This window comes from Heterocephalus glaber, unplaced genomic scaffold (genome assembly GCF_053883595.1).
Source record: "Heterocephalus glaber isolate CG9 unplaced genomic scaffold, H.glaber_assembly_v1.0 deba00001733, whole genome shotgun sequence".
NCBI classification, from domain to species: Eukaryota; Metazoa; Chordata; class Mammalia; order Rodentia; family Bathyergidae; genus Heterocephalus; species Heterocephalus glaber.
The window spans coordinates 13,858,713-13,878,061 of NW_028258444.1; the positions used below are offsets into that span (position 1 = coordinate 13,858,713).

At 34.6% G+C, this 19,349-nt stretch overlaps 1 protein-coding gene across 4 annotated transcripts in view; it reads right to left on the reverse strand.

The window, feature by feature from the left end:
* The window catches only part of Nell2 (neural EGFL like 2), a 586,229-nt gene that overhangs the window by 264,009 nt on the left and 302,871 nt on the right, over positions 1 to 19,349 (reverse strand). For all 4 annotated transcript variants that reach the window (XM_087200079.1, XM_004863157.4, XM_004863159.4 and 1 more), the window contains 2 exons: positions 4,750 to 4,841; positions 355 to 457 (listed from right to left, as the gene is read on the reverse strand). In XM_087200079.1, the coding sequence (XP_087056205.1) occupies positions 355 to 457; positions 4,750 to 4,841 (195 nt within the window). The remainder of the gene's footprint in view (positions 1 to 354; positions 458 to 4,749; positions 4,842 to 19,349) is intronic.

Below are 19,349 nucleotides of genomic sequence, written 5' to 3' on the forward strand. Positions count from 1 at the left end.
ACCATTTCTTTGTGTTAGGAATCTCTCTACTAGCCATTTTGAAATATTCAATTAATTTTTGTTTACTATAGGTTTTCCACTGTGCTACAGAATATTAGAAATGATTTTACCTATCCAACTGCAATGCTGCACCCATTAACCATCCAGATTCCTCCTCTCCCTTCCCTGCCTTGCCAGGCTCTGGTAACCACTATCCTATTCTCTGCTTGTTTGAAATCAACTATTTAGCTCCCACATTTAAGTGCAGATATGGGGTATTTGTCTTTTTGTCCTTGACTTATTTCACTTAACATAATGTCCTCCAGACTCATCCATGTTCTTGCACATAAAACTTACTTTGTGGAAAAATCTTACCTTTACAAACTTTACAGCAGCTATGAGACACGGTAATCTGACGGGACTCTGGACAATCCAAGTCTGGACAGCCTGAACTCTCAACAAGCTTCATGGTCTGGTCCTGTTAGCAGAAAAGAAGTGCCTTGAATTTTGTAATTATGAGTTAATTAATAAGTTTCCAGATTCACTATCTGACAAGGATCCTCAAATATGACACAGATATTTTCATTCTGAGATATTCTGCACAGGTAAAGGGCTCACTCCAGAAAGGAGTGAACCAAAAACCCAACAGAAAAACCTTCAGAATGGAGAAGCAGGCAGCCCTGGAGGAGCACCTACCACACTGCACCCATGTCTGTAATTTGGCAAACATCTGGATAATAGGGAAAATTTTTTGTAACTTTTAGGACACATATACATATCCAATGACAACTGTTGTGAAGATATAGCTTTCATTGTATCAAAAGCTCACTTTGAAAATAACAGTAAAGAAAACTGAGCTTTCTAAACATGTTCATTTCAAAGTTCTTTTATAAAGTTTTATTATACAGTCTCATAGATGACTCCAATAAGGAAGAATACAACTATCCCATAAAACTACAAAGGAAAATAAAGGCAGGAATTATGTCTCATAAATTAACATCTAGCACATTTTCAGGCACAGAGTTGGCACTCAAAATTTCTTTGAATGAATGAGTAAATCAATAAGAAATCATTATACTTCTAGAAACTGATAAATTCTGTGGGAATCAATATAAAAGGTTTTTTAAAAAGTAAAACTAGAAATTCCATTTGTCCTAGATATCACCCTTTCAGGTATCTTAGCAAAAGAGTTAAAGACATCATGTTACTGTGATACATGTGAACATGTTGCCGCGGCACAATTCATAATAGCTAAATCTTGGAAGCAGCCTATATGTCCATCAACAGGTGAATGGGTAGAGAAAGAAAAACAAGTAGTAGCCCCCTGTGAGCCTTTTCACCAGCCCTCTCTGCACTGTGTGCAGTGTACTTGTTTTCCTATCTTTAATTGACCCACACTCACTCTGCAGAGCATACTCCTTTCCCTACCTTTAATAACTTTAATAAATGTAAAACTTTACTACCTTAAAAAAAAGAAGAGGGAGAGGGAGAGAGGCCTGGGAATGTAGCTCAGTGGTGCCACACCTACCTGGAAAGCATAAAATCCTGAGTTCCATTCCCGGGGAAAAAAATCAATTCAAAAAAAGACACAGAAAAAAAATATGGTATTTATACACAATGCAGTACTACTCTGCCATACATAATGAAGGATAAGCTTAAGTTATTTGTAGGAAAATGAATGCACCTTGAGACCATCATATTAAGTGAAATAAATCTAGTACACAAGCTTAAATATCGCATGGTTTCCTTTGTATGAGAAACCTAAGCATAAATAAAGAGCAAATTAAAAGATGGGTAAATGCTGGGGATGTAGCTCAGTGGCGTCACACCTTTCCTGGCAAGCACAAGGTACTGAGTTTGATCCTCAGTACAAAAAAACAAAAACAAAAACAAAAGATGGATAATAGAAGATAGAGAATTAGATCTTTTTCAAGAAGGAACTAAGATGAAGGGAGGGGAAAGGAATGAAAGAAGAACTAAAATGTGTTATGCACATGTCCCAATCCTCCACAAAGGTTTATGCAGCAAACATGCAGGACAATTATGTACTGCAAACACGTACTTACAAAAATTGAAAAAAAACAAGGATCATTAACAATGTTGTAACATGCCTACCAGTCCGGAAGTAATAACATAATTCTTGGAACTTGCAGCCTTTCTCTTTAGTTACTGTTCAGTAGCTTAGATTTTTAGATATAATTTCTGTAAGAATTGCCTTCATGGAAGAAGTACACATTTCAATATCTGCCTTTTCTTGGCTTACTTAACAGAGGATTTTTTCCGAATCATAACCTCTTATCAAAACAGTGGCAGAAGGCATGTATACATTGGACTTAAATGGTAGTCTTTCTTTGCTTTGGCAGTATATCTCTTCCAGTAATCTCACATTCAAAACCACAGTGCTGTTCTGTGTTACTATTAAAGTCACAGACCCCTGGGACATATTTTCAAGGCCAGAAAACTGACAATAAAAGAACAAACAGGGACTGGAACTGACAGCCCAGTAAATGGAAGCATGAGAGTCCTGTCAATTTTCTAAAGTTGTGAATATAGGAGGTAAGGGGCCTGAAGGGAAAAGAAACAATAGAAGTCCTTAATCTCCAGAATTTAGATAAGAACTACAAAACTTTGGTGATCTGATGGAGCTGTGTTGTCCAATCAATACCTACAAGCTACATGTGGCCCTACAAGTTACATGTGGCTCTCCAAGGCTGTAATTGTAAAATACAAACAAAATTTTGAAGGCAGAGTATAACAAAAGAATGTAAAAAATTCTTAGTGACTTTTATATTGCTTTTATGTTTCAAATGGTGTTTTAGATAGATAGATTAAATATAGGAAATTCAGATCAACAAAAACTGTGGTTGTACCTTGCATCATATTTGATGCACATCAGACATGTCTGATGCATATCAGACAGCACAGTGTTTTGAGAGAAGGAAATAGTGCTTTTCTTTGAACAAAGAAAAGGCAAAATGATTCTATTTATTTCATGTGCACCTGGATGTTCTCTATATATAAACCTATAACTAAAGTAATTTAATCAAATAATTGTATACAGCACATTTAAAAATCAAATAAGCACCTATCCCAGTAAATTCTGAAACCACACTTATATTCTAGAACATATTCTTGCCAAATGAAAACACACATACACACACACACACACACACACACACACTGAAGTAGAGAGACACGTAAGATGCCCTCATGATTCTTAAATCTAGAGCTGATATTTCAGACTAAGAGATTAACATTAGCAACCAGCTGACAAAAGTTTCTGGCTGTCCTCAAAGTAACTTTTTCTGTGATTCCCTTTTCTCATTTTGGAGACTAGCTCTCACTTAAGTTTTCCTATCCTTATATCTACAGAGGGACTTGCCCCACTCTACGGACAGGTTTGTAACTTGCATCATATTTCTACTTGACAGCACAGTGTTTCATAGCATTGGTGTAGTGCTGGTGATAGAGAAAATTCCATCTTGAAACACAGGTTCAGTAATTCAATTTAATGTTTCTATGCCTCAGTTCTCTTATCTTTAAGATGTAACCTACATCATAGGAAAGCCAATTTAAAACCAAAAAGAAGCAGTCTGAATATTTAATGGGCACAAAGAAACCACAGCTTTCATGTTCTAGAAATGAAATCTGTCACTATCTTTCCTCTTTATATATCCTCTTGGCTTATCCCAAAGGATTTCCAAATTAAGATGCATAAGGTAGATCTTCTCTCAGCCTTGATTTGTACTAAAAAAAGTCTGGGATTTTTCCTTTCCCCAATTCTTATCATAGGGATGTTCATTGTTTATTGGTGGTACCAGCAGAGTAACTCACTTATTTTATTTTCTATATACACTCTACACACTAAGTAACCTCCAAATCCATGTTCAGGAGGAATGTTGTTTATTTGTTTGGATTTTTGAGACAGGGTCTTAAAACTCTATGCAGTTCAGGCTGACCTTGAACTCACCATGTAGCACTGGCTGGCCTCAAACTTGAAGTGATCCTCCTGCCTCAGCCTTCCTAGTGAGGGAATTATAGGCATGCACCACCACACCCGACAGAAGGCAATTAAAAAGTACAATAAAAGATTAAATGTAACCCTAAAGCAGATTCTTTATATAGAGACATTTCCCTTCTGATATAAAATCATTTGAAATACAATAGGTTCAAGAAATATAACATAATAAAAGGCAAATATGAAAAGCATTGTGAAACATACTTAGTTTTTCAGTTTACAGGTCAGGGAGCAGAGTTCAAAAGATACCCACTGGCCTTAGAAACATACTTCAAGAGACCACAGCAAGTAAGATTTTAAAGAATTCCTATTTAAATAATTTAAAGAACTCCTATAAAGAGATTAAAATCAGTTACCCTTTATTAGGTAACTTTGTTTTGTTTTTAATTGAACTGAATGTTATTTATCTCACCTGGGTTATAATCATGAGTGGCAAGGTGATTTTAACTTTGCCTTCATTGTCCTCACAAGGGCAAACAAGTTGCTGATTTGAATTTGGAATGTATGAGACAACTTCATAAAAGTTTAATTGGACAGAAAAACATTTTTATCTATCATGAAAATTTATTTTACACCATCAATTTACATTTCTGAAAAGGTAATGTGAATTCCTTTATATCAGAACTATCACTGATACTTTGAATTTTTTCTTGCCTTAAAATTTGAAAGCTGCATTACAAGGGCGAACTTTTAAACATTTGCTACATTTGTATAACTGAAAAAAATTGTGAGAGATGCATGAAGAGACTTACCTTGCACACATAGAGAACACATACTCCAGAAGAAGAATAGACTGTATTTCGTTCTCCTTCAAAGTAAGTTCGTCCTTGAAATTGGCATATTGCTTTAGGGTAAAAAATACATATATTGATATTTTATTAGGAAAAACAGCCTAGAAGTATTCATACTATTTTAACAGTCTTTCACATGTTTTTTCTTATACCCTTTTCCATGTGTTCGAATAACTATGAACCTAAATTAAACCTACTATAATGTACACATAAACTTAAAATAGCCAATGTAAATTAAGTTAGGGTGAAATGAGGTATAAAAGGAATAATGAGTTATTATGACTTACTTTAGAAAGTCACACCAGGACTATGCAGGAGGAGTGTTCAAAAGCATATCACGGCCAATTACATGCTTGATAGATGATGTCCCACTAGGGACATATTAAGTAGGCACTTAGGATGGCAACACAATACAAGAAAGGTTCAATTTTTATAATATACCTTTACAGAATTTTGAAACAAAAATTAGAAGCTATTTTAAATTTAGTATGTACATATAAGCTTTATGTTTTATAGCTTAGAATTACTTTAAATGTATACAAGTTGGGATACCCCGTTAAGGATCTTGAGATGATTTAAGCTAGACCTGCCTTGTTTTCTTTCCAACAATATAAAAATTTAAAGTATAACTTCAGATTCAATGAAAAAAAGTTTTAATTAGTTACAATGGATAGAGTGCAAATTTTTCTGAAACTCACAAAATATTTACAATTCACACAGAAATTTAGCCAACGAGGTATTTGCTTACTTTGAAATGAATATTTCACATTATCCATGTTGGCATATCTCCTAAACGGATGGTTTTACCCTGAGGCGAATGAAGCCTAATCTTCAGGTTTCTTCTCTGGCTTGGGGCCCTTCTAAGATTCTAAACTAATATTGATCTTATAATTTCATATTATTTAATCTTTGAAAGTACACCCAATATTGTAAATGCTTCAGTTCCCCATAACATCTAGATCCATCAAGATAATTAGTTCAAAGGCTAGTAGAAGTGATCATCTGATACACTTTATACCTCATATTTATTGAATCCACCTTTTATTTTAACCACAAAGACTGTAAAAAAGGAAAGTATACACTTCCCTTTCATGCTGCTAAATGAATAGAAGAATTTCTTTTCACTCTTTAGAATCTGTAGCTCCCTACTACCTTTAAAAGCATCAACTTGTCAAAAATAACTGATAACAGAAATTATGTATATTTTATTGCATAAATATTAATATTCCAGGTATAACTCAACTTCTCATCTTCACTGAAAAATCCACTGATTATTTAAAGCCATACATTTAAATAATGGAAACCATAAACATTTTAAAAAATCCATCTTTCAACTGATCTCCTTACTCAGCTTTTATTAACAAATTTGATTGCATGATATATCTCTACCAGTGAATTGATTTTAAATTTTCTGGAGCTTGCTAGAAAAAAAATACAACCTACTTGCATAAATTATATTACTTAAAGGCTGGCAGCAACTTCCTCACTCATGAATATTCAAAATGAAACTACAAATATGTCAGTTGCATACTATCTATCATGTCATGAATTAAAAAGTATGTGCATTTACTTAATGACCTGATTGACTGCAAAAATATCTCTCCAATATACAATTAGGAGTGTGATCTTTTTCTTATGAAATTCAGTAAACCCAAAATACCAAGATCTGACACATTTCATGTTTAATTATACTTAATAAGTACTACATTTTATAAGATAATGAGAAGAAAAAAACCTTTTTTACTTCTATTCAGTACCTGCCATTCAAAGGCTTCTAAGCCTATATTATAGGACTTGATAACTGCAGCCTATTCAAGACAATGAGCATGTAGAAAAAATAAATGATGATTCAAATCTTTCTTAGAGGGGAAAGGATACACAACTATGAAAAAAAAAAAAACAAGGGTAAATTCCCCCTTTACAAAGTCTTAGGATAATTTAACATTCATGCAGAGCAGATGGACCTTCTGTTCTAAGCTCTTAATTCAGAAGACTCAAACAGGCAACCTGTGGAACAATAGGGACCAAATGGAGCTTGGCAAACAGGGAGAAAACACAAAAATGAATGAGGTCACAATTCTTCATTCCCTTTCAAGCAATAAGCACAGTAAACTTCACTTAGGGAAAACCCAACGTGAGTTTGTCTCTCTCTCTTTTTGTTTTCATCAGTTGCCATTATTCACAACAATTCCAAGGTTTATGTGGAAGACTGATGTCAGAAGGTTGTTGTTTTCCCTAGGTTCTATATGGGGAAAATGTGAAGAAACTCAGGAAAGCTATAATGATTCCTGAAAACAATGTAAGAAATAATAAAAATATCTTTAGAGTGGCTACAGCAATTTTCAAAGAGAAAAATTAAAGGAATGATAATCATATTAACCTATTTATATACTTAACAAATAGGCACTGAATTCCTACACACCATATACTCTTCCAGGTACTGGGATTCAAAAATGAATAAGATGTGATTCATGCCCTCCCTACTGAGTAGGACAGACTCACACACAGGTCATTATAACAGAAGCCAAACTGAAATGTTATAATTAATGAACTCATATGTTATAGGGAAACAAAAGAGGTTGAGTGCTGAGTTTCTGGAAGGGGACACATGAATCACTGGTAGGGAAACAAACAAGGGCTCTTCAAAGACCCAGACTCTCTTAAGAGCAGGAAGTCATCATCACCCTAGCTAGGGGTATGGAGCAAGAAGACAGTATGATTTTCTAGAGCCCAATGTGAGCCAGAGTTATGGAGGTGGGGCTGCCTAGGGAGTGATGTAATCATGATGCACAGCTACTGCCTGAGATGCAGCCTAGTGCAGAGAAGGAGCTTGGAAGAAACATGCCAATCCTCTCTCCTCCTGCCTTCCAATTTCCTGCCAGTGCTTCCCACTGGCAACCTACACAAAGCTAGCTGTCAAGGAGACCAGGGTGATGGCTCCTACAGAAGTCAGGATCTGGGATTACACTGTAAGAGAGACATGGGAACCAGGAGTATGATGTGTTCAGGAAAAGTAATCCAGTGAAAGCTATTAAGTGTTCTCATTTAGAAGGATCGGTTGTTAAGAAGGCCATAAGAGATGGGAAACAGAGCAAATAAGTTTTGAAGAGAGAAAACAGAAACACTTTTTAAATGTAGTTATACTTCAAGGAAAAGTCCAGACAACTTATCAAAATAAGACCCATAGGCAGCCAGTCTATAAAATGAGGAAACTGAGCCATAGGAAGATGGAGTTTCTAAAATGAAGTGGGAAAGCAGATCAGTTCTATGTCCTGATGTCAACTAAGACTGCCCATGTAGGTATCAGGGTCAAAGTCTCAAGTGCCATCTCTAGAATTCCCTAACAGAAAAGTATCTTCCTGCTTATTTTCCCAAGTAGAGCAGAAATAAAAGAAATCACTTATCAAAACAGTGAATGAATAATCATTTTACTGTGATTATTTCTTCAATATAATTGTATTCACATATTCATAGCCAGAGGCTTCATTTCTTTCTTAACTTCGTTGTGTGTTTATAAATGTGCATGCATCTGTCTATACAGCATTAAGTTCTTTGTGACATAACTGGATTCCTAAGCCTCAAATCATTTGCCAACTTAAATCAGAATTATATCAACTGGATTATATTTTCAAAGCTCTATGTTGAGTGATTGATGACTATATTGCATATATTTCATTAAATGAAGATCTAAAGCTTTATATATTTTTATACATGAAGCTTCTTGGGAAATATATATTAATTCATTCATATAGACATTTTAAATTGCAGACTGAGTAACCAGACCCCATGTCATCGGACAAACCCATAGACTTAAGGCTACTCTTTCGTTTTTACTACTGACCAATGTCAAATGCTCACTTTACTGTGACTGGTAGATGATGTTGTTTGTACAGCTCCAAGGGGTATCATTCACATCATGTTCTATGTGCATTATGTCCCCAGAGCTTTCCATCCTGTTCAGGCATTAAGCACAAACATTCATAATAACTTGGGGAAATTAAATAGGATGAGATAATGATAGATGTTTGTCTTATCAAAGTGATGTTAAACATTGAAAATCACATAGTTATTAGTACAATAATTATGAGAGAATCTGCAAAAGCGGTTATATCAATTATCTTCTCTCCACTTTTTCCCATTTTAACAATGTAAATACAAATTAACAGCAAATAGGAAGATGTGATAGCACAGATGCAAATCTGAAAGTCACTGGTTATTAAAAGTGAAAAATATTTCATCACATAGATTGAGAAACAAGTAAATGAAATAAACTGGTAAATTCTGAGAATTCTACATTATACATTAAAACCCTAAAATACTGGTCATTAATACAGAGCTAGCAACTGCAGTTAGCTCTAATGAGATTTCAATCAACTTCTACCAACTTTCATGCAGAAAATTATTCAAATTTATCGAAAAATATTTTAGAATATATAAGCAAAAAGACATGTCATATTTCACTTCTAAACATTTCTTTACTCATTAAAGAGTTAACTTTTCCTTCCTACTAGTATATTGAAAATATATGCAGCTACTTTAAATTTCCCAGCTGGAATCAGTATCTCCAATTTTGTGATCCAACACAAAACTGAAAGATATAGGTCTTAAAATAAAACCAGTAACATTCACTTAAGACATGAGACTTATGGTTTCTTTAGTGTTCTTTTTGAAATACCAAATATCAGTGATCTTTGGATTGATTAAGCTGTATGTTAAGAGAAGAGATTTGTAGTCTCAAGGCACATCTATTTTCCTACAAATGACTCGTTAATCCTTTTTTTTGACAGAGTAGCACTCCATTGTGTGTAAATACCACATTTTCTTTACCCATTCATCTGTTGATACACATATAGTTTGCTTCTCAGATCTAGCTATTATGAATTGTGCTGCTATAAACATGGGTATATATGTATTATTATAATGTGATGCCTTTAACATGTTTGCAGAGATACCTCAGTAGTGAATAGCTGGATCAAATCAGACACAACTAAAATACAGATGAAGATCAAAATAAAAAACAAATAGTAGGGCCGGGGATTTAGATCAGTGGTTTAGCTGCCTGCACAAGCGCAAGGACCCGAGTTCAATCTCTGGTACCAAAAAGTAAAAAAAGACAAATAGTAGGAAGTGGAGAGATAGATCTTTCTCAAATGGGAAAGTTGATCAAGAGATGGAGGGAGAAGGATGGGAAGGAGGGGAAGGAGATGAAAAGGAATTTAGATGGGTTTTGTACATGTACTAAACTCCCCACATGGAATGCAAACACTACATAGTGAAAAAATGTATTAATAAAAAAAATTTTTAAGGGAAAAGTTTTACGCGATTATTTATCAAGTCTTTACATCCTTTGATAGGATTGGTAAAAAACCCATGTATAATGGCATTTTGAGCCAATGTGATAGCTATTTGTTAGTATATACAAATGAAAGTTGTTGGAAGAGAAAATATTTAATGTAATTATGTATATTTTTATCTTTCTGATGTTTTTTAAAGAATATAAAAGTGTGCATGAGGTAGGCTGAGATACAAACAAAAAATCCAAAAGTGTTTCAATATTCTTAGAAGGTAACAGTCAACTCTGCTGCATTTATCCAGCCCAAAGTCTTTTTTTGTAATCTGGACTCATTTGGAGTCAGCTGTTAACAATATGGTTATAATAAAATCTGATCACTCACTGATACAAATTAATCTCTATCTTTCCTCAATAATGTTTAAATCTCTACCATAGCACTGAAGATAATTTCTTTTTCTCCACTTTGTTATACACTTTTTTTTATCTTTCCCACCCAAGGACAGGAACAGTGTCTTATTCATCTTTAGATCTCATTCAGCACCCAGCACTGACCCTGCATAATAAACTCTTACATTTTGTTAAAATTTTTGTAAATTTTCTCCCAGATTTCTGGCTGAGGAAAGTAAGTGCATGAATTGTCTCTTAACCTCACTTTTCCCTTTACGCTTGGTCTCATCTTTGGATTTTATTATCTTATAATAGAGCTTCTACAGGTTGAGTCTCACAGAAAGATTTTGACTTTTCTGTAAAATGACCAAGCCACCTGAAATAGAAAGTGAGAGACTAAGAAAGTGGCTGGTTAATGTCAGAGTAGTAATTTACTAACATGACTAATACAAGTTAATGTGCTCGATGAAAATCCTCTTGAACAACTGGATAACAAAACTTTTTCCTTCTCTTCCCCTCACTAACACCAATATTCTGAGAGTCAGTGCTATTTAAAATGAACACAAGTTCAGAATGCTTAAATAATTCAAATTCATTAATTATACATGTTTGCTTCCTTTAACTAAATCTCACTAATTGTTGGGGAATTCAGTTGTTTGCAAAACTAATATTAGAGTTTAGGAAATGAAATAATGAGAGTAGTTGTTACAACCCTCCCTTCCAGTTTATATATAAATAATGCCCTTGGGCTTCTAGAGGACCAAAGTGTGCTTCTCCTAGGAAGGCTTAATTTAGGTCAGTAGCCTATTCTTCAAAAAAGAGAACAGGCCCTGAAATACCATAAATCGAGCAGCAGTCAGGGCTTAAAAGGCAAAGGAAGACAAAAATAACTTCCAGAATAGATCCAGAGGAAAAATTCAAATATCCTGTCGAGTTTGGCCTTTGAGTTAGAGGTCCTACATACTGGGAAATCAAAAATTGTACATACAGAGGGTATCAGCAAAAAGGCAAAGTCTTGCTGGCAGGAGGGATTCAGTACTTTTGATTTTAACCTAATTTTACCCTTTACATTCCAACCTAAAGTATATTCTGATTCTTCTGATTTCACTACCTTTCCATCACTAGTCTTATTCTTCTTTTTTATTCATTAAGTTTATTGGTACATTTTAGGTATACAATATGATAACATTCATCATTAGGAATTTGTACTTGTACACGATATATCTTGGTTCTTATTTTTTCCCCCATTCCCCTGCCCTCCCTTCAACCCCTCCACCCCTCCCTATTTACAAAGACTTTGTTTCCATTTTTTTCCTTTTCTCATATTTATTACTTTCCCTTCTTTCCTTTCCCCTACCCCTCCCTTATTCTTGATACTGCTTCATGTACCACAGAATAAAGTCTTTAAAAAAATGCAGTCAATTAATTTAGTTCCCTCAGAAAAAGAAAAATAAATTTAATTAATGGGGTAAAGACTTGGAAGAAAATATAATATTGGTATTAATACCCAAATATTAATAAAGAGCCAAAACATAAACACTCAGGAGTTAAAAGTTTTCCTTATCACTTTTCCAAGAAAACATAATGTACATAATATTTTCAAAAGCTTACCTATCGCCAAAGTTAAAGCCAGGACTAGAATTGATGTGATCATCTTACATATCTCTTTTTAACCACTAAAACTCCAGTGAGTTCCTTCAAAACCAGGTCGAATCTTTAGTTTAACCTTGTGAAATGTTTTTTCAAAACGACTGGCATCTTTTACCCTCATGTTGTTTTGATGTTTTAGTGAAGATGTTCAACCTAAAACGCTCTGCGAGTGTAATAGAAACCACACATTAGTACTCAGTTAAGCAATGCCGTGTGCTGCTCCTGAAACAGGGACTGTTCCAAAACAGCCTGAGGTGTGCAGGTGGAGAAAGAAGAGGGAAACTGCATCAGGAGGGGAGAGCGGGCTCTATAAGGGCATTTTAAAAGTGGTTTCCTGGGATTTATATTAACAACCACATCTACTGTGCAAAGATTATGAGCCAAGGAAGAGAAGCAGAGGTTTGATTAAGGAGTAGATTCTATAGAACAAGGCAAGAGAAGGAAAACACAAGGAGGAGGGAAGTGAGAGCAGAGGAAGCAGCCAGTAACAGCAGAGTTAAAGAGTGCACTTGAGATGTGGCAGGACTGAGTAAAATAGAAAACAGCGAAATGAGAAACAGGACAAGCAAAACAATTTCATGAAGATGCAGAATGAAAGTGGCCAGGCCTGGAAATGAGAAACACTCCCTGAGAACCTTCTGTCCACCAGGGAGTGTAGTAGGAAGGAACCTGAACTGTCTTTAAGGAACATTCTGCCTAGTGTGGGTGACAATAGGGAAACCCACAAATGGATTGCACTGGACTCAGACAGGAAGAACAATGCTTTGCAACAGTGAATCAGAACTGCTTCCCAGAAAAGGAACACTGGAAAATGAGCATGATGCAGAAATGTCATAATAATAAATCAGGGAAAGACTACTCATACTAAAGAACAGAATAAAATCATAATCGTAACAATGCACTTCAATGAGGATCTTAATGAACATTCAGCTGAGAAACCTACATAAACTAGAAGTGATTTATTACAAATTGATTTTACCTATAGTCCCAACTTCTTGGGCCAATGGTTCCCAAGTATAGGTGCACGTTAGAATTGCCTAAGAACATTTAAAATTCTCTATGGCCCCAGCTGCATGGTAGGCTAACTTAAAAAGAAATCTCTGAGGGTAGGATTTGGGCCTTTTTTTAAGCTGTCCAAGGATACTTAAGTTGAAACTATCTTATTATGCAGAGAAAAAGAAACTAAGAAAAGAGATAAATAAAATTAAAATTTGAACAGAGACAATCACATGGATATTCAGTAGAAATCTTTTCATCTTACAATATCTGGTCCATTGTTTGAAGTTGAGAAATAATAAACAACAGTAAGTGTGAAATTTAAACATTTCAATTTTCTTTCTTTTTTTTTTTTTTTGGTACTGGTGATCAAACTCGGGTTCTTGCGCCTACACAGCAGGCAGCGAAACCACTGAGCTAAATCCCCAGCCCTAAACATTTCATTTTTAAACACCCTAAGATATATTCGTGCAACAACGTTTTTATGTACAACATTTTCTTTATTTTATGTTTTATTAAATTGTACTTTTCTCTCAATGAATGTGTTATAATTGTATATATTTATGGGGCATAAGGTGATATTTCATATATGTATACAATGCGTACTGATCAAATCAAGGTAGTAGGCATTTACATTTACTTATCATAAAACATACATAGTAATAGGCTATTATAACAGAACTCACCCTGCTGTATTCTTCCTGTTTGGAAACTTGTCCAACCTCCCTCTACTCCCTCCTCCTTTCTTGCCTCCAGCAGTTATTATTCTACTCTCTTCTAATTTGAGGTCAACTTTTATAGCTTCCATATATGAGGCAAAACATACAGTATTTGTCTTTCTGTGCTGACTTATTTCATTTGACATAACGTCTTTCACTTCTATTCATTCTGGTGCAAATGACAGATATGCCATATTTTCTTTACCCTCACCTCTGTCATTGGACACCTTAGTTGATCCCATATCTTGGCTATTATAAATAATGTTGTAATAAGCATGGGCTTGCAGGTATCTCTTAGCTATTCTGATTTCATTTCTTCCTGGGTATATATGCAGAAGTAGAATGGCTAGATAATACAGTAGACATTTTTCGAGGAATCTCCATGTTATTCTCCATTAGCTATACCCATTAACATTCTTGCCAATAGTGTATAAGGATCACAAGTTAGACCCCAGCCTGGACAACTTAGCAAATTAGCAAGACTTGCCTCAAAATTTTTTAGTTTTTTTCCCCTTTTTCTCCACATCATCATCAGCATTTGTTACTTTTTGTTTGCTTTTCTCACTGCATAATGATATCTCATTATGGTTTCAATTTTCATTTCTTTGATTATTAAAAACAGTAACCATTTTTTCATATGCTTGTTGGTCATCTATTTTTGAGAAATGTATATTCAGATTATTTGCATACTTTATGTTATTTATTTTATTGTTGTTGAGGTTTTTCATTTCCTTATCTAGTTTAGTATTAATACTTTGTAAGAAGAATGGTTTGCAAATATTTTCTCTCATTTTGTAAGTTGTCTCTCCACTCTGTTAGTTGGTTCCTGCACTGTGCAAAAATTCTTAGTTTGATATAATCTCACTTGTCCATTTTTGTTTTTGTTGTCCGTGCATTTGAAGTCTTATCCAAAAAATTTTTGCCTAATACAATATCTTGAAGTGTTTCCCCTATGTTTTCTTCAACTAGTTTTGTAGGTCTAGATTATTTAGGTCTTAGATCCACTTTGGGCTGATTTTTGTATAAAATGAGAGATTGGGGCCTAGTTTCATTCTTCTGCATACAAATATCCCAGCACCAGCACCATTTATTGAAGAGGCTTTTCTTTTTTCAACATGCGTTTGGTGTCATTTTTGACAATGAGTTGTCTATAGATGCATAGATTTACTCCTGAGACTTCAATTCAGTTCCATTGGTTCTTTCATCTTTATGCCAGTACCTTGCTGTTTTGATTACTATAGCCCTGCACTATGTCTTAATGTCAGGTGTGATGATTCTTCCAGCTTTATCCATTTAGTTCAAGGTTGCTTTTTATTTAAGGATTTTTGTACTTCCAAAGGAATTTTAAGATTGTTTTCTTCTATTGCTTACTGTTAAGGCTTGTATCTAGATGTCCCCTCAAACCCTCTTGCACTCATGGGTGGGGCTTTTCCCAGCTTGCTGAATCTGGAGTGTGTGATAATGGGACTAAGGATCAAAATTAGCATAGTTTTGGGTGTGGCCGAAGGGGTTTACTGAAGAGAGAAGCCCCACCCTGGGTGAGGGTGCACCACCCAAAAAGCATGTAGCCCAAATGGGATGAAAGGGAAAGGCAGGCTTCCTACTTTCTGCCCCCTATTTTCTGCCTGCACTGCCATGGACTGCCTCCAGGATCCAAAAGAGATATCTGCACTCCATATTGATTGCAGTGTTATTAATAATAGCCAAGAAATGCAACCATGCTAAGTGTCTACCATGGATGAAAAGATAAAGAAAATTTGATTATACATGGACACTCACACTCAAACAAATATATATGTACATAACTCACACAGAATGAAATACTATCCAGTCTTTAAAAAGACAGCGATCCTACTATTTGATTTAATGTGAGTGTGCCTAGAGGCCATTATGCTAAGTGAAATAAGCCAGACACAGAAAGAGAAATACAGCATGGCTTTACTCATATGAGTACAAAAGTTAAACAGAGGGTAAAAGAATAGTTGCCAGGGACTGTGGACAGGAGGGGAAGAAATGGTAGAATGTGGGTAGAAGTGTATAAAATTTTGGTTATAAGATGAATAGAATTTTGAGATTTACTCCATAGCAGTAATAACTATTAATAATGCTTACTATTTGAAATTTGCTATGAGAGTAGATATTAAAAATTAAAGATCCTACTCAGTGTATTCAACAAACTACTTTTTTATAACTTCTTTAATACTTAAAACACTAATTATTACCCATGGAAAGGAACAAAACCTAAATTAATCAACATTCTCATCTTTATCATCACTAGGGAATCATATAAAAGACCAAATGCTTAGTTTCCATGGGACAATAATTAAATAGAGCACATTTTGCTGACTGAATAAGATTAAAAAGGCCAGGCAGCTTTGGCTTCACACAAACCAAATTCTTCACACTTGAAAAGTCTGAGAGGACTGAAAAGACCTATCCATTTACCAATTAAAATAATCAGAATTTAAGATCAACTTTCCAAATTAATTATTCAAGCTATAATATCAAATGCCAAAGAGCGAATATTGAAGACTAGTAAAGAGAGGAGAAGCGAACAAAGCAACGCTTAAAGTTCCTATTACTCCACTTTATGGGAATTTTATTATGGTAAATTTCTTACACGTTCATAAATAAATTAGAGACTTATGAAAGACAAAATCTCTGACAGAAACAGAGATTTTGGCATTAAACATATCACTTAATCTTGCATAATGAAATCAGTCCATTCAACAAACAGATGATTCCAAAAGAATCAGATCTGATACTTCATTACATGGACAAGGATTTGATCAAAGACTGGCAGGTAATGGCCCCCCTTGAAGCGGCCTATTCCTTCAGTTCAGTTTCTCCCAATGGATTTAGTTAAAGGCAAACAAATTTCCTTGGGAATTCCATGCAACAGGAGCTAATGTAAAGGTGAAAAGATAATCCATTATTACACATATTCAGTATTCTTCAATGTTATCTCCATTTCTCTCTACATTTCCTTGCCTTTTTTCCAAAGTATACTTATATCCAGAAGAATGTAAGTTTTTGTCATTGCCCTATTTTTTTTTCTGATTCTATTTGAACACACTTTTGCCATTTTTTTTTCTTCTGGCTTTCATCAACCTGGACACATGTACCACAGGTCAAAAATTAGTGAATGCTTAAGCAAGTGTCAAATAACACCTATTCTCACTATACTTTTTTTTCCCAACATTTCCATCTCCTATTGAAGAAACTATTTTGTCACATCCTCAGCAGTAAGAAAAAATTTATGTCATATGGGGATTTTCATATGTACTTCCAAAATGTCACTATGATTAACTAAACCATAAAGGAGGTAGAAAGGAGAGGGGACTGGTGAGGGCATTCTTAAAGCAACTGCATTCTGTGACCTGAGAAGAGATGATGCCATCACTCCCAAAGGAAACAGAGAAAGGTAAATAATGCTCCTCCTTCCCACAAAGGAGAAAGACTGATATATAAGCACTATCTTGCATGCTATGGAAAATTTGTCATTTGGTGAGGTTACAAAGGACAGAAATGGTGCAAAATATTCTCAAACATCAAGAATATCACTACCAAAGGGAGCAAATAATAAATTATGTAAACCATGAAAAACAGGAAAATAGAAGGAACAAAATAATGGGAAATTATTGAATACATATGCCAAGACGGGGGGGGGGGGAGACATATACTAAGCTCTATGTAATGGGCAATCCAAGAAAAGTCCTCTCCTTCACAAAAAGTAATGTCATTCTTCAAAGGGAATGAAAGTCACTCAGCAGAGATTACATTTTCCTTCTGCATTTTTCAAAAATTAAATAGAATTAACATATATATTGCTAAGGATAAAATAAAAAGGGGATGTATATTCCTTTATAACCTTTACAACAGATGGTGCTTAGAGAAGCCCATAGTTACCTAGCAGATGTGGTAGACAAGAATAGAAAATTTTTAAAAATTATACAATAGGAAAAATTATTTTAAGACTTCTATAAGAAGGTAGCAATTTTAGTTATTTCTTGATACTTTAATGCTAGAGGATTCCCTGACAGGAAACAAGCAGTTTGATGCACTTTATAAGCCTGTATGTTTCCATATGAGTATATTGCATAATCCAAGCAAAATCAAAGAATTCTAAAAATCAGTTTACTCTACAAAGAGGTATGGATTACCAAGGCTAAACTACATTAAGGGAAGATAGGGTAATCACAAACTTGCACTACCAGAATACTTGCTGAATTCAGGTGACCACTGATTGTGGAAAACAAATCCTCACTCTTTTCTCAGGTGCTGCCTTCCTGGGTGCCATTGTTGTCAAAAACAATCGGCCCAATCAAAGCTTTCAGGCAAGTCTCCCTCTACTGTGTTTCTACACATACAGCCTTGAATACAGCACACACATCCACAGAGATAAGCTTGATGGAAAGTGCAGAAAGAGTTGAAATGCAAAACTGAAGATAACAGGTTATGAGTGCAGTTGTCAGATGCCTTAATTGGAATTCTGCATTACTAAAAGTGATCCAATATCAGAAAGTAATGATAACAATTATAAAATATTTGGGAAAGTATTTAGCTTCTGTCTAAAACACTACTGACAGGAGGAAAAAGTACATATTGGGATTTGACAACAGCCTTCTTGTCCAAAAGATAGAGAGCTCCAAAGAGAATCTCATAGAGAAGATTAAATTACTACAGAATTTTATAAAGAATTAATTGACTAATTAAGTAGCCTCTGTGTAGGTCAAAGAGAACCAATTGGAAAATTGGGGTCATTAAGGAATGAGAAACAGGGTAATAGGAACTAAAATATAATTACAGAGTAAGTGAAAGAAGAAAAAACTAGCAGACATATTAACAAATATTGCTTGGGTTTTTTACAAATTATTTTTTCCTTAAAGAAAACCATAGGCCAATTTTGATTTTTTTCACTCAATCACATATTATTTTTATATTTTGCGTTAGAGAGCCTGATTGCCTCAAGGGAATGCCCCAGCTGCAAGCATCAATCCCTACGAGATAGCAGTAGTTCATATACTTTTCACTGAAATTTGAGGCAAACTTCATCATCTTTTCTAATACTGTCATGAAACTCAGCTGTTTAGCTATGTAATTTGTACAAGCAATTCATTCTAACTTCATTTTCAAAAAGCAAGTCTATAAACAACAATAATTATTATAGGATTGACTTACATTATAAATTAGCAGAGTTAGCAGTAGAAAAAGACCAGGAACTCAGTTTTATCAACATAGCTAATGCCACATGCCTAGTTGTTTTCATACTCATAAAGTTATTTTATATACATCATATAAAATAACCACCTAATACTTACAATAATATTTTTTAACTTTGAGTTGGTTTATTTCCATCACATACAGTATATTTTTTCCAACAAGACTATGTACATTCAATATAGACTATTTCCAGCAATAATTACTGTCTTTCTAATTTCCTTTCACATATACTTTAGTACAAAGCACTGAGAAGGGTAAATGTTTTTCTAGCTATAGAAGCATTTTATCATGAC